The following is a 17093-nucleotide window of genomic DNA, read 5'->3' as shown; positions in this document are numbered from 1 at the left end:
CATATTATAATAATATTACCCCCGTCTTTTGCCAGTTCGGTATAATATGTTATGAATTGCGTGGATTTGCTGTGCGGCGATGGCTCAACGGATAGAGCGCTGGCTTCCGAATTTGAAGGTCTTTCTTTGGTGGTGGTTCGAATCCCACTCGGTGCGAAAATTAAACTGGTCGAAATTGATGGACAAATGATTGACAGGTATGAAAACTCAGTCAGAAATGAGAAACTAAGTCTCAGAAACTCAGACAGTCAGAAAAGAGAAAAATAGGATAAGAGATAGGAAAGAAAACAAGGTGACGATTGGCCATCCGATATAACATCTACCTGACGGCAAACTCAAAATAACCTGCCATAGCCGGCCACTTCGGCGATTTATTTCCGCTTTAAATTAGCGCCCCATATGGATGGGTCCGGTTTTTTAGATCGGGGGTCCGACTTTTTAAGATCGGGGTCCGACTTTTTTAGATAAGGGGTCCGACTTTTTTAGATCGGGGTCCGACTTTTTTAGATAGGGGTCCGATTTGGGGTCCGATTTGGGGTCCGAATTAGGGTCCAATCCGATTTGAGGTCCGATCTTGGGTCCGAAATAGGGTCTGGGGTCAGGGTCTAAGGTCCGGGTTTTACAGTATGCCTTGAAAAATAACCCTCATTGGTAACTTCAATGGTGCGCTGTTTTTTAATTCATGGAATTTCATGAAAAACAATTCTAATGTCTAACACAATCATAAATCATATGATCTTTTTCAACACGAGGACACCCTACAATCAAGACCTACTAAGAAATACTTAGGATTTATTAAAGATATTAAAGATTTTACAAGACTTCTAACTCGAAAATGGCAAGCGCAATGTCAATGAATGATACCTTCAACGGTGGTAAGATAATTTACAAACCTTACTTATATTATACTCACAAAAAGTAATTTTAAGTTCTATGATCGTTTTTTCATGAACTTACCATTTTATTTCCCAAAAATGAGTTATGCACCAATGATATTAGCCTGGGAATCCAAGCATTAAACTTTTTAATCACAGTCTAGTTTATGATATTTTTGCTGCTTGTTTAAACGCTTGGCGCAGGTAACTCGCCTCTGCAGGGAGATTTTTCCCTGCAATGCAGGTTCAGCCTGATTGGCCAGCTTTCGGTGTATTACTTAGCAGTACTTTTGCGCACATTTTGATCATTTCGATGCACGCGCGCATAATCTATGGAAAAAGCTGACTCTGCAGAAAAAAGGAAAACAAATGAAAATGAAAACATAGATTCATTTAGTCAGTTAGCCACACTAGCGTCCCGCCAAAATGCGTATCAAAGATTAATGCTGCGAAAGCGCTATATCGTTTACTTGACTCTCAAGCAAAACAATGCGCCGCGAAACTTCTAAAGGGATTCATGAAAAAATAACCCGGCGCTTTTTAATGAAATTAACATTTTCAAAAACTTTGAGAAATTGCCTAAAATTTGTGCCATAGATGAAAAAAATTGAGCCAAGCCAACCTTGAAAACTAATTTGAAGATCAACTTCCCAAGAAAAAGATCTACGGGGGAGGCGGAACCCAACTAGATCCGCGCACTGCCGGATAGGCTATCTCCTGGAAATTTTGCCGGACCTCAAACAATGACCCATTTACATGTGCGTAATTGTTTTACTTTAGCGTATAAAGAAGGCCTTAAAAATCGAAGCGCTGTCTCGGGAATTGAATGACAAAACAAATTTTAGTTGGTTGATTTTGGCTGCTGCACGTTTTATTTTGTTTCCAACTGTTAGTTTTAATTATTATTGTCTTGCAAACTTGATTCAGGTAACTCTCATCCTTGTTGTTGAAATGTATCCTGTAGATGACTGATGTTGTTTTTTCAGAAAGCTAGATTTCCTAGTGTGACTAACTGTTAGTTAGAAACAAAATGGCTGTTAACAGGAAGTCTATATACATGTGGCTGATGTTTTGATGTGGTTTTTAGTAGTTTTGAAAGTCTTTAAAGAAGCTTGTGAAAGAGTTTTTATGGTAAGTTGATTATGTGTGTTTGCCTGGGTTTCCAGAGTTCGGAAAGTCTGTCAACAAGAGTTCACACACAGACTGCTCATAACATTCTGTGTCAGACTAATCTACCTGCACCAAGCTCTATAATCTTAGAACTTTGTGAGGTAAGGTATTTTTTGTTTTGTCTAAGATTATGAGCTTGGATTCCCAGGCTACAATGATATCTTAATCCACCAATGTGAGATGACTGAGGCAAATTATAACATAGTCACAAGTGGATGGTTCCTTGGCTCAGTACTCATTTTCACTTCATTTATTTAAATTATCACTCCTTAAGGGGCCGTCCACATAGTATGTACGCACTAAGAGGGGGAGGGGGGTCTTCTCAAAAGCGTATGCTTGCGTACAGGGGGAGGGGAGGGGTCAAAGGAAAATGTGCTTACGTAGAGAAAATTTTTTCATTGCCCTTTTTCGCTTGTTTTTTGTTGACTTTTATGCTTGTTATACGCATCAAGGAAAAGAAAAAGTTTTATAATAAACATTGATAAAAAGTAAGATTTTATGTTAACTTACAGACCTTTTACTAGTTAGGATCAGTAGCGTGATCCTGATGTAGTGATAATAAACATTCATGTTTAATGCTACTTGAATATATAGATACATAGAAAGCGCGGTGGGTGGGGAAGGCAATTTTAGGAAGTTAAGAATTTTGGTGCCCCCTTTTATTTTTCTAGAAACAAATGTCACCGTTTAGTTGTGTCAACTGCGCACATGTCCAAACAATTTTCCATTATTTTGATTTTAGAGACCACAGGGGGAACTTCACTCTGATAACAAAGGGGGTATCACCTGCTACAGGAACCAGAAACTAGGACGAAAATGCCACCTTAAAGAAGTAAATTATAAGCACAAAAACATTTGGAGAGGCTCAATATCTAAAGAAGGACCTAAACTTTTCAATTCTCTCCCATTCTACATTTGTAATATCACAAACTGCACAAAAATTAAATTTAAAAGACAACTTGACCTTTTTCTTTCCACACTGCCGGGCGAACCACTGCTCCCAAATTATTATCCCTACAGGAGAGCAGATTCAAACAGTGTGAGAGAAATGGTGAATCATCAGATTTCCAAATTGGATGATTGAGAGACTCAAAAAAAAAACCATCAAAAGTATCAAAAGTAAATGTATAAGTAAGTTGAAATGGTTAAGTCCTAAGCATAGGCTACGTCATATCTTCCTTCGTTTTGAGCATAAAACTCCTACTCTTCAGGCTATGAGCACTGCTCTTGTTTTGAATATTGAAATTCTCCAGATAAATCGCATGCGCACTGAGGTTTTAATGAAACAATAGAGAGTCTCGAAACCTAAGCCAATCAGCTGTGTTTTAAACATTCATTTATTTAAAATCTCTATTGATAAACATCTTTTGTGGATGCTGTTTATTATGTTTAAACCAATTTCCGGTGGGGGTCACTAGCAGCTGCCTATAGCAGTGCCTATAGACCAAGAGTAAGGCCTAAAAGCTTGGATCTGTCTATTGTGTAGACTATCCTAAGCAGTGCAAAAAGGCAACACCCAGGCAAAATGGCAAACAAGAAAAGCAAACACTGAAAGGAAAAAGCAAAACTTACTAGCTAGCCTGGGTTAAACAGGAGAACCATCCTGTAATTTTTTATAATCTGATGTACACAGGACGGGTATGACCTGTTAGGCACAAATCTGCCTCAAAAAAATTACGGTGGGAAATTCGAATTTAGCGCTGCCCTCACTTACTAAAAATAAAACCAAATTTCGGAAGTTACACTTTCTCTTAGAAATTGTGACCAGTAAAAGAATAACAAAATTTGATTGGCTATGTTTTCAACCGTTATTAGGATCTGGGAAATTCAAACTCTCAGCCCATACCATGCTATGTATTTCGCCATCAGTATATAGAATAAGAAATCAAATCATGGATCTCAAGGCTAAGGCTGGGTATGAAAACTGTGTGAAAAGTGTGACTAAGTCCTGACTTGAAATTGAATGACCAAGTCTTGATTGAAATTGAATGACCAAGTCTTGATTTGAGTGACTAAGTCATGTTGAAATTTGAAAAATTGATGTTCACCATTCAAGTGCTCCTTTTGGAATGAATCCAAAACTGAGAATGGCACTGCTATTTATCAACTTGTGCAGGGAAAAACAGACTGCATTTTTCCTTACTCAAAACTGTAATAGTCAAATTCTCAAATTCTTGGTTTTTTAAAAGATCTCAAAAAGCAGTCGCCACTGGTCGCCATGTTATTTTATGGATTTTGCATCAAGTAGGCTACGTCATTCATATCTTCCTTCATTTCGAGTGTGAAACTCCAACTCTTTCAGATATGAGCACTGCTCTTGCATGGCTCCGCCCCCCCCCCCACTTATTTGGGGGGGTGTAAATCTCAAATTGGCTTAAAAGTGGGTGGGAGCTGTCTCATTTTTTAAACTCAGGGGGGACCTAAAAAAGTGGGGGGAGCTGAAGGGCTACACTAAAGTTCTGGGGGGCTAATTAAGAAACTGTAAAATACCCCCTCACTATTGTTTTGGTTAATAAGTTAAGGATTTTTCTATTGAATTTATTATCTCTTACATTCTATCAAAATGTAGGCTAAAATGGCAGATTTCTACCCTTGAAATTCCAAAAATTTTTCGTTGCCCAACCATGGTGGGCAACGTTTATTTAAATTTTCAATTTGGACCCCCAATTTTTTTTGAGCCCGCATTTTTATGATGTACATGAATTCTTTCTTCTCTTCCTCAGTTGGTTGACGTCCCATGTTGATACGTAAAAAAACTAGTAATAATACCATCAGAAATGACAGTAGCTTTTTTTGCTGGGACCTGAACCTTGAAAGCAATTTTTGCAGGGACCTGAACCTTTATATTTCAACTGGGACCTGAACCTTACTGAAAAGATGGGGGACCTAAATCGTAGGGGGGACCTAAATTTGTTGGGGGGACCTAGAACCCCATTCGGAGCCATGTCTTGTTTTGAATATTTAATTTCTCCGAATACATCACATGTGCACTGAGGTTTTGATGAAACAATAGAGAGTTTCGAAACCTAAGTCAATCAGCTGTGTTTTAAAAAACTATTTAAGATCTCTATTGATAAACATCTTTTTTGAAAGTTGTCTATTATGTTTAAACCTGTTAATAGGCAATTCCCGGTGAAGGTAACTAGTTGACGCCTATAGCAGTGCCTATAGACCAAGAGAAAGGCCTAAAAGCCTGGAGCTGTCTATTGTGTAGACTAGCATCGCACTTTCCAGTTTGTCATTGTAAACCGAGTTGGCTTACAAACTCACGAAATTCCGAGAGACATTTGCTTTTGCTTTCATTTATTTGTTTATGAAGGAGGTTGAGGAGCAAATTTTTAGTATTATCGCCGTTTAAGCTGTTCTGAAGAAAACTTCAGATTTAAATTTTTCGTTCATTCTTTTTTTTATTGTATAGAGGATGCTTTAACTTGAATTTTGAGCTATTATACATTAAATTTGAAAAAGTAGTTCGAAAGTTATTTCCAAAAACCTTTCCAAAAATTTCAAAAAATCATTAAAAACATAATGTTGTGAAGTGTCACGATTATAAACTTTTTGTTGAAAAAATGTTTATCTTTTCATCTCTAAAATTGATGTGATTTAGAGAATTCTCCACCCATCCTCCTACTTTAGGCGTACAAACTTTCGCGAGCAGAAACTTTCGCGATTTTCGCGAATTTTGGCCCTTTTCGCGAAAGTAAATGTATTTGAAAATTCTTAATAGGGCAATTCGCGAAAGTTTATGCTCGCGAAAAATTCTCAAACAAAGGAGAAATCTATAAAACCTCGAAATCGTAATAAATATCGAATTTTCGGCATATTTTTATCCTTAAATGCCTTTTTAAAGTCGAAGAGCAACCGTCTTTATCATATTTGAGGAATATTTTTCACTTTTAAGGCAATTTTCATTCGACAATTCTCATTTTTATCCAACGATTCGCGAAAGTTTATGCTCGCGAAAAACATTTTTTCATCAAATTCGCGAAAGTAAATGTCGTGTATATCGCGATTTTTCGTCCTCGCGAAAGTTTCTGCTCGCGAAAGTTTGTACGCCTAAAGTACTGTAAGTGTGTCAATTTCTTGAAAAATTAATTATTTTTTATCTTTATGTTGTAGCTGAGAGATCAGGGAAGTTGAATCTTACCAAAAAAGATTTTTTTTTAAATTTGCCAAAATGTAAGTATTTTATTGCCAAATTTCTAATATTGCTGATTTCTACTCCTTAGAAATTGCTGGAACAGCTGAAAACTGCTATAAATTTATTCAGTTATGCAAAATAGTAATTCTTAAAATGTAATGTAGCCCAATTTCCTAAGAAAAATATTATTTCTGGTCGCTAGATCCAGAAATGTCATTAATAAACCAGCATTGAACACAAAATGATATCACGTAATCAGGGAAGTTGAATCTTACCAAAAAAGATTTTTTTTAAATTTGCCAAAATGTAAGTATTTTATTGCCAAATTTCTAATATTGCTGATTTCTACTCCTTAGAAATTGCTGGAACAGCTGAAAACTGCTATAAATTTATTCAGTTATGCAAAATAGTAATTCTTAAAATGTAATGTAGCCTAATTTCCTAAGAAAAATATTATTTCTGGTCGCTAGATCCAGAAATGTCATTAATAAACCAGCATTGAACACAAAATGATATCATGCTTTTTAAAATTAGTAGGGTCGTCAGTCAGGAAGGTTAGGTAAATTCGTTTATGAAGCTATAATAAAAAGGAATGGTAATTTAGCTCACAAAAACTGGTGTTATTGTCTATTTTAGGTTAGACAGTTATAAAATTGTATTGAACAGGTAGGTTGCAGCTTCAATCGTCAGTAAAATTATGCGGCAAAGCCAGAAAACTTCTCATATAATCCGTATTTTTTCAAATTCATCAATTTGTATGGAAAACAGAAAGTGGACTTTAAGTAAGCACATAACATTTTCTCAAAATTTTTATAATTGCGTTTTACACGAGGAAAATCATTAAACTCTCTCTCTGGTTGTTTCGATGTCTGCCTGTCAATATATCAAAAGTATATAAACTTTCATGCATCTCTGACCAAAAACTTTGAATGGGATACAAAATTGGCGACTCAATCACAGGAAAATTTGTTTGATTCCCTAGGCTATGGAAATGTATATTTCCAGATCTGGAAATCTAGATTTTTCCCTAACCAATCCCTAACTAGGGAAGGTGCAACAGATCCCTAGTTATGGAAATGAAATTTCCCAAGCTTATGACAACCTAGGGATGTTAAATTTCCCTATTATTGAAAAGTGCTTTTCTCGAGTAAACCCCAATAAAACCCCTTAGGGTTACCCATATTTATGAATTAAATCCTTCCTTTGATTTATAGAACGCCGATAAAATAATTAAATATACCTTAAAGGAAGAAATTTTGGCGGCGAAAGAAAATTTGGCCAAAATCCGCCAAATTAAGTTCCCGCCAAAATTTCTTTTTCCTCCATCCGCCAAATTAAATTCCCGCCAAATTAAACTTTTTGAAAATATGATCTCTTTTAAGGTGTTTTTGCATTTTTTTGCTGTTTATACGCCATTTTAAGGATACATCTTTCAGCAAACGCCAAATTAAATTCCCGCCAAATTTAGTTTTTTCGCCCATCCGCCAAATTAAATTCCCTCTAAAAAACTTTTTTGGCCATCTGCCAAATCAAATTCCTGCCAAAATTCCTTCCTTTAAGGTATTTGATGGATCATTCTGTGAGCATTGGTTCGATAGCTCTCATTCGTTCTGACATGTACTTGCGCTACTTTGAGAATCCCGGCACTTTTGTCACAGCAGTGGAGCTGCACTAGAGAGCCAACTTAATGACCTCAAACCCGTCTCACCGATCCACTGAGCCCTTGCGATGCAAGTCCATTGCGAACGAATGAGGCCACCCTGGCAGGACGCCTCACCTTTAGCGATCGAATACAACCTTATTATGGTTTGCTTTAAATACGACTCAAATACTTTTGAGTGAAAAATTACTTGTGGTTTTTTCTCATGCATGCGTAATACAAGTTAGGGAAATCAATTTTCCTTAACCTGAAAATAATTTTCCCGAACTCAGACTCTAATTTGTGACAGTTTAAAATTTCTGCTTGAATTGTCTTATTTGAAGGATTGAAAAATAAGTTCTGATTTAATTAATTGTTTAAAGGATACACTCAAATTAAAGAGTTCGGAAAATCGAATTTCCCAATCCGGGAAATTTTATTTCCCTAATTCGAGAAATCACATTTCCCGATCCGGAAAAAAAAATAGAATAAAGCAAACAAGGTCACAATTTGTGATATTTCCTTTCCCTAGCTTGTAGAGAGTAATCATTTTAAAAACTTGTGATCTTTTTTTTCCCGGCTCATCCATAATTAGTTTAGAAAAACTTGGGATTTTTACTTTCCCAATGCAATTCTGAATGGGCAACTAGAAAGTTAAAAATTTTAGTTTTCCACGTGTGGAAATCCGTTTTCACTAACACATTGGTAATACACTTCCAGCATGGAAAAATAGGTTTCCCTAGTTTCCTTACTTTCCCAAACTTAAAATTCTAGACTAATGTGATCGAATAAAAAACCACAATCTGAAAATGAACAATCCCTAGGCTAGGGAATCAAAAAATTTTCCTGTGAATATGAGCAGTTGTAGAGGTCATATAACACTGATTACAACACTGAATATAACACTGATTTTTGCTATCAAAATAGAACCTAAAGATGATCAAGATTTCTTTATCATTATCATTATCAGTCCTTCCTAAAACTAATAAGTTCATCTTTTAATAAATCACTCTGTTTTGTTGTGGAAAACTATCAATCAATCAAAAATTATAAGTCAATTTTTCGGTCAGTGTTTGTACTTTGTAAATTAATTCGATTTCTACTTTATATAATATTCTCCTAAAAATTAAGATAATTGAAACTGTCAGTGTAAAATGCAGGTCACAGGTCACGGGTCACAGGTCACGGGTCACAGGTTAGTGTTGACAGGTCAGCTTCAAGTACTGTAAATCACAAATAAAATGTTTGAAAAACAGTTGTCAATGTCTAAAATATAATTCCAAAGGTATTTTATTGATCTAGAACTATTTTAAAGCCAAAAATCTATCCACGTGCTTACCACTTGCTTTCGCGTTCAGCGTTGTCGCGTTTTATGTCGTGTATAACACGGACCTGTAATACTTGTATTATATATTACACCTATATCACACATGTAATAAAAATTATCTTTTCAATGTTATATGCATGTTACGTATGTTATATACAAAGAATACGCTTAAAAAAATATTGATCTCACTTTTTGCTTTAAACAGCCCCCTAACAGGAAAATAGCTATTTCACAATCACTTATGTCATATCTCATTTTATCTCATGCATCACCTTGAGTATGATAACAAGAATTGATGAAAATAGCACCAATGGGATTATATTTTATAAATGTTTCAATATTTTTATCCCCTGCTTTGTATTTTTGATAAAATGACGTCACTATTTTCATATCTCTAAAACAGCTCTCTTGGAGTATTTATTGTTTTCAAAATCTGTCAATGTATATCCACTTGCAGCGTCAGCATCCTATTATGCATGAAAAATACTTTGATGTTAATTGGTGGACAAAACCTCATACTTTGAGATAACCTCATTATTTAAATAATTTAATTGTCATTTGTTGTCAATATTTGGGGTTGATGATTTGCCGTTTAAGTCTTCTAAATAACATATTTTGAAAATATATTTTCATTACATATAATATTTTAAACTTATGTTATGAGTTGTATGTTACGAGTGCTTTACAGTTTTCCGGTCTGTAATTTGTATGACCTGTGACCTGTGTTTTACACTAACCGATAATCGAAAGCTTTTCAACTTGAAATTCTTACAACTGCCAAATTCCTTTCTATGAAGCGCATGAAAGATGTTTATTTAGTCAATAGTTTTTAACTGAAAATTACGTTTCTGTGTTTATTTTATGTTTTAGAATTACAAGTGCTTGCGAAATTATTGTAATGGTTTTGAATAACCATAATTATATTACAAAAAATGTCAAAGCTTAGGAAAGTCAACTGACGACATTGCATGTTTATTCGATTGATTTTAAGTTTTAGCGAAGCTGTAGAGAAACTTACTTAAAACAGTTACTTTTATATTAAATCGATGTCTGTTGATACTTTAGACTTGTACTTGTATTTTTAGAGCTTTAATAAAAACAACAAAAAATGAGATCAATTGTTGCATGTTTAGCATTGCTCAACTTGATAGTCAATGCACAATATTCTCCTTCGAATTACAATGGCACTACACCAGACCTTGAAAGCATCATGAAAGGGCGGTGCAGTCAATACAAAGTGTTCAATCGAGATCCTGAACTTCAAGTCAAAGTAGATTGCAATGAATTATGGAATACGTTCACAAAAGCATTCATTAACAAAGACCCCTGCAAAGTCAATTTCACTGGAGCTTACAAAAAGACTTTTGAGCTGATCGATAACAAGCATTTTTATACAAATAAGGTTTGACTTTCTATTTGATACCGATGATGAAATGGTAGAAATTGTCGTCATTCGACCAAGTTTAAGTCGAACCCATAATTTATCCTTTCATGAAGATTTCAGTTCATTGAATTCCTCTGATATTTTCTTCAGACAATGTTTTGGACAGGAACACGAGACGTGGTTCATGATTTCACTCATGTCAATGATGACTATCGGACCTTAGAAGAAACTTTTGCAGGGTAAGAAAGATTTGATATAGTTTAGTAAGACTTTATAGTTTTTTCATCCATCTTTAATTTGAAAACTTTATTTAATCACCATTACATTTTCATGGTTTTGTCACATTAAAGCGCTTCCGCTTTTTGATGGTTTTTTATCTTGTTTTTTAGATATTTTGCGAATGATTTAAATTGGTGTGGATGTGATAATTGTGCTGGAGGAATTGATTATGATTTCTGTAATGAGACATGTAATAAACTGATACCATTCCATGGTTATACGTCGGAGTATTGGGCGGAGGCATCACGAATTGTATGTTCAAATGCTCTTAAAATTAAATGTACCACTAGTCCATTAAAAGTTTCAAAACCTTTCTTTAATAAACCTTACTCAAAGCAGATTCGTACCCTATTGAAAATTTTATTCACAATTTATCTTTGAAGAAGAAACTGTGACCATTTAAATGATGGAAAACATTCTACGGTTCAATGAAGTTTGTATATTGTTGCAATTTTTATTCTAAGAAGTTTTTTCTTTTAGTTTGCTTTGAAAGCGAAGGGCGTTGTTTCAGTTTTGATCAATGGAACGCAAAAAGGAAATAACACCGCCTATTATATTGGAAAGTAATAGTTTTTTTTTTTAGATTCATTAAACAGGAGAAAGTTTTGGTACATAAATTTGCTAATTCTCCCACTTTTCCCATCAAAAACTCAAAGGTTTGAATTATAGCGGTCATAAATTACGATTTTCCAAGGTCACCTTTACTTGAAAAAAACTATGGAAATATTTTCTATTTCATGCTACCATGCTGCAACCATGGGAAATCCCCAATTTTTACAAATATTTACAAAGTTTTGGTTAGGGAAAGTTGTAAAAGTGTGAAAGATTGGAAAAGTGGTAAGTTTTTCCCCAAAACTTTCTCCTGAAATTCAATTAAAAGAAAACAGCTGACCAAATGCTGCCAGGAAAGTTTTCAACATTAATCTATAAACCTCATTTTTCAAATATTTTGACAATTTCTTCATCATCTTATTTTGTTACGATTTCCAGTAATTTTGGTCATGTAGAGCTACCGACATTGGGAGAACAAGCAAAGAAAGGAATCGTCACTATGTTAAATGTTTACGTCATCAACGACATCGATGAAAAACCGAAGTAATCAAACTCATCTATTGATTTATTCATTTATTTCTTAGTTTTTTTAAAAGGACCGAATTAAGGTCGCTTTTTCCCAAATACCGGGTGTGCCACAAAAATAGTTTCTCTCTTTAAAGTAAATTTTCTGGAAGTCTGAAATTTTAAAAGAACTTTTCCTTTTTCATTGGAAAGAAGAATGATAAACTTAAATTTTGATAGGTCATTTATTGAATTTGGTTTATTAGACCAAAAGTTATGCTCGATTGAATAAAAAAGTTACTTTCAGAAAGTGCTCGAAAAGATTGAAAATCAACCTATCAAATTTTTATTTTAAAATTTGGCAGTCGCAATAGCCTTTGTACGAATAAGAGCATATTTCTTAGCAATTATACGCATAAATTTTGAAACTTAAGCCATTTTCATTTGTTTTTACCGAGTTTATTATTTGATTTTTGGTTCTAGACTGAATAAAGTCGATGTAAGGCTGGATCAGAGGAATGTAAAGAGATGGAAAAAAAGCTTCTAGAAACAATGGAAAAACGGCTCGTCATATACCAGGTCTCTTGCCCTTAAGGGAGTTTATGTCGAGTAAATAGGCTTCTTTTGTTGTCGCTATAAAAAATCTGCATAATTAGCGTGTTGTGACAAAATTCTTTTGTTTCAAGACTGATTATGCGCAAACTTTTAGGTCTTATATTTTGGGTACACCTTTCCTATACGAAAAGGTACCTATATCTTCTTGCTCAGAATTTCCTAGCGATTCTACTGATATAACCGCATCATGACTGCACCATAATATGGAAAGCTAGAGCTTGAGAAAATTACAACTTCATCTTGATTTTACTCGACTTCTGACAGTTTTACAAGAACCAATTTAATATCATTGTGTTAAGAATTTCTTTTGTTATACATTGGTAAAAATATTGCTCCTTATTCTTAAAAATTGAACTAGTAATCGGCAAAAAAGGAAAAACAAATCTTCATTTTCATCGGCAAATCATGTAGAAACCCTCCGATTTGTATGGCGAGCTGTCTTTTCTGGATTTTCATTTAATGACCTAATCGACGTTTTTACAATAGAATTTTCAAAAGAAGTGATCGTTGAACTTTGAGTAATCAGAAAAGCTGTTTTTCCATCTCTTTACATTCCTCTGGCTGGATTTATCTCGAAACCCATATTTCGTGCATTTTGATTCACTTTGCCAAAATTTTTGGCATTTTCTGAAGAATTTTCTTCCTTGAGTTGAAATTCTACTTTCCTTTGTAAAAAAAAAGGTCACTTTGACAGCTAATTGTAATTTTTAATGACTAAAACAACAATACTGATATATCATGTGATCGTGCTTCTGTTTAATTTGATAGGCTGATTTTCAACTTTTTCGAACACTTTTTGAAAGTTACTTTTTAAATCAAGCGAGCATAACTTTTGATCTAATAAACCAAATTTAATAAATGACCCATCAAAATTAATCTTCCTTCTTTACGATGAAAAAAGATTCGTTCTTTCAAAAATTTTAGATCTCGGGAAAGTTCACTTTAATAAAGAGAGAAACTTTTTTGTGGCGCACCCAGTAGGAAATTTTCAGTTTTCGGTTTTTAGTTATATAGCTAAGTAAGTCGGCTAAGTATTCTTTCTAAATCGTTATTTTTAGAGAATCATGTGGTGAAAAAACCATTAAACGTTTGGTGGAAGACGCTCATAGATATGGAATTGAAAAGGTGCATTGCTACGATGAACCCTTGTAAGAATAATTTATTTTTTAAGGATTGAGATTTTTAGAAAAGTTTTTCAGAATATAAAAAACTAATTTTATTCATCTGAGAACAAGCCATTCTCCAAAACCTTTTATTGAAATGTTCTCCCTACTTGCGTTTGTTTGTTGATTAGCATTCTGGGTCCTCTTTAGGAGGGTGAACTGTATTAAAGTTATTTTTGTGCACATCCGATAATACTTTTAATAGTCACCTTTTTTATCTACCCTTGAAAATATGGAGAAAAAAAACACTGCTTCATTTTCTCGTAGGATGGTAAAAAGTGTATTATGTGCGAAATACCCAGATGCTAGAGAGTGCCAGCCGGTCAACGCAAGTAAAGTCGAAAGGTATTGTTTTCTTTCCTTCATTCTTTATCTTTATTGTTTTTTCTTCGAAAATTTTCTCCCGGCAAAGATGTTTCTTGAAAAAACAGGAAGATATGAGATAAATCTTTCACCAAAAATTTGATTATGGTCTTGTTGTTCCAAATCAAAGCTTTTGGACCTACCCCGGTGGGGTGGAGGTCCTATAAATTAACCCGTGTTCGTTAGTTAGTTCGTTCGTTCGTTCGTTCGTTAGTTACCAACTTTTCTCGAGATTGGCTCATTCAATTTTTCTGATTTTTTGCACAAAGGTGCATTACTATAAACCCTCGAATGTGACGGAGCCCGATTTTCGAAAAAAAAATTTTTCCGGCCGGTAGAACCGGAAATGTCCCGAAAAAAGCGGTTTTTTGAGATTTTCTCGAGATTTTATCATTAGTTTTTTGCGATTTTTTGCACATAGATGCACATTAGTACTGCCGAAAGGTGTCGAAAACCGTTTTTGCCGAAAAAAATTTTTTTTTCCGGTCTGTAGAACCGGAAATGTGCCGGAAATCGTCGTTTTTTCACATTCCGTCACATTTTTTTCAACTTATTTAATTGTTTCTTTACAGAAAAATGTTCTTTATGATGATGCCCAAAACTTAGCATCGTTTGATTTCCAAAAAAATCATCCTTTGAATCCGGAACTCCTTAAAAATCGCCGAAAACCGGCGTAAAACGGTTTTCCTTCATTTTTTCAACTTATACTCGACAGATTTTCATGATTTTTTGCACAATGATGTAAAATGGCAATGCCCAAAATGTGACAGAGCCCAATTTTCGAAAAAAAAAATTTTCCGGCCGGTAGAGCCGGAAATGTCCCGAAAAAAGCGGTTTTTTGAGTTTTTCTCGAGATTTTATCCTTAGTTCTTTGCGATTTTTTGCACATAGATGCACATTAGTACTGTCGAAAAGGTGTCGAAAACCGTTTGCCGAAAAAAAAAATTTCCGGTCTGTAGAACCGGAAATGTGCCGGAAATCGTCGTTTTTTCACATTTCCGTCACATTTTTTTCAACTTATTTAATTGTTTCTTTACAGAAAAATGTTCTTTATGATGATGCCCAAAACTTAGCATCGTTTGATTTCCAAAAAAATCATTCTTTGAATCCGGAACTCCTTAAAAATCGCCGGAACAGCCGAAAACCGGCGTAAAACGGTTTTTCCTTCATTTTTTTTTCAACTTATACTCGACAGATTTTCATGATTTTTGCACAATGATGTAAAATGGCAATGCCCAAATGTGACAGAGCCCAATTTTCGAAAAAAAAATTTTTTCCGGCCGGTAGAACCGGAAATGTCCCGAAAAAAGCGGTTTTTTGAGATTTTCTCGAGATTTTATCATTAGTTCTTTGCGATTTTTTGCACATAGATGCACATTAGTACTGCCGAAAAGGTGTCGAAAACCGTTTGCCGAAAAAAATTTTTTTCCGGTCTGTAGAACCGGAAATGTGCCGGAAATCGTCGTTTTTTTCACATTTCCGTCACATTTTTTCAACTTATTTAATTGTTTTTTTACAGAAAAATGTTCTTTATGATGATGCCCAAAACTTAGCATCGTTTGATTTCCAAAAAAATCATCCTTTGAATCCGGAACTCCTTAAAAATCGCCGGAACAGCCGAAAACCGGCGTAAAACGGTTTTCCTTCATTTTTTCAACTTATACTCGACAGATTTTCATGATTTTTCTTTCACCGTTAAACATCGATGCGTTTCTTAATTGCTTTCTCCGTTCCAATAGATATATAAATCGAAATTTAAAATTATACATTACTTCCATTAAATTCTAATTATTCGTTTTATAAATAGGTAGGTCCATTAAAGTATTACTTGTTTTTATTTGAAACCCTTTTGTCTCATCTTATTTTCCTTGGGCGAAAGTTTACTCATAAACGCTATTGATATTTCTTCTTCAGAACATTGGTTTTTTAAATAAAGCCAATAGAAATCTTAACACGCCAGAAATTGATAATTGAATATAACTGAATCTAAACAGAGAATAGAATTGAAGAGCAAGAGTGGTTTTAGATTGGAGATAAAAATATGAATTTGTAGATAAATATTCATTCAGCTGCATAAGTTGCCATTGCACCTTGGAGAATAGATAACCATCTATTTTGAATCAACTTTTTTTTAACATAATGGTTATCACAAAAAATCTTTGAAATACACTTGCCACTCGCTTGCCAAAAGTTTTTCTGCTCTAAATCCAAAAATACATTAAAACTGATGAAAACTGTGTTGCTAATTTTATTCCCTTGGAAAATAAAACAATAACAAGATCTCTCTGCTTTTTCAAAAATTATTCGTGAATCTTGATCATTCTATATAACAAAGCATCTGGTATTTACTCTAACCTCTTTTCAATTTACAGCTGGAAAGAAGCGACCATAGCCCTGATTGCTGTTTCGTGTGTTTTATTCATCGCTGTCATCCTTCTCCTCGTCTTGTACAATCGACGAAGAATGGATTCGTCTACCTACAAACGAGACATCGATACATAGAGACATCCATCCATCTTTGATATTTGTTGATATTTGTTTTGTTGACGAACGGTGGAAATTACACCTGATTTGGAATGCGGATGATGCCGTGGAATATAAAGCATACGTGGCTATAGATTGATCTTCATTTGATATTGACTTGTTCTTTTTACGATTTTACGTTTTTGAAAGAAAAATTACAAGATGTTTTGAGGGGTTGTGTGTGTGTGTTTCAAGGGTACTCAAAAAAACAAAACTGAAAATGCCAAACTTTCGCACTACAAACCATGCATTTCATTGTTTTTATTCTTGTTCAGTTATTACTTTATTTCATCCATTAAATTAACCTTTTGTTTTGTAAATTTATTTTTCTATTATGGTTTTTATACAACAGTTTTTTTTTTTTACGATTGAGGAATACTAATTTAAGTCGTGTAAATGTAATTATTTGTAATTTTGTCTGAAAATTTTATATTAGAAATGAATTTAATTTACGAAAATCTTTAAGAATACAAAAAGTTGAGTATTTTCACTAAATAACTTTTAATTGGCCTTTTGTTTTGTAAATTTATTTTTCTATTATGGTTTTTATACAACAGT

General features: G+C 34.1%; 1 protein-coding gene across 1 annotated transcript; it reads left to right on the top strand.

Annotated features, from left to right (window-relative positions):
• Window positions 1-10201: 10201 nt before the first annotated feature.
• On the top strand, window positions 10202-17093 carry LOC136805231 (ADP-ribosyl cyclase/cyclic ADP-ribose hydrolase-like). The gene is made up of 8 exons (XM_067061811.1): window positions 10202-10554; window positions 10687-10775; window positions 10926-11067; window positions 11296-11378; window positions 11806-11910; window positions 13545-13634; window positions 13917-13994; window positions 16385-17093. The coding sequence occupies exons 1-8, from the start codon at window positions 10261-10263 to the stop codon at window positions 16512-16514; spliced, it is 1011 nt and encodes a 336-aa protein (XP_066917912.1). The 5' UTR covers window positions 10202-10260; the 3' UTR covers window positions 16515-17093.

The sequence above is a fragment of the Clytia hemisphaerica genome, unplaced genomic scaffold, assembly GCF_902728285.1.
Source record: "Clytia hemisphaerica strain Z4C2 unplaced genomic scaffold, Clytia hemisphaerica genome assembly, whole genome shotgun sequence".
NCBI classification, from domain to species: domain Eukaryota; kingdom Metazoa; phylum Cnidaria; class Hydrozoa; order Leptothecata; family Clytiidae; genus Clytia; species Clytia hemisphaerica.
The sequence above is the reverse complement of the archived record's forward strand: the minus strand, read 5'-3'. Positions and strand labels throughout refer to the sequence as shown.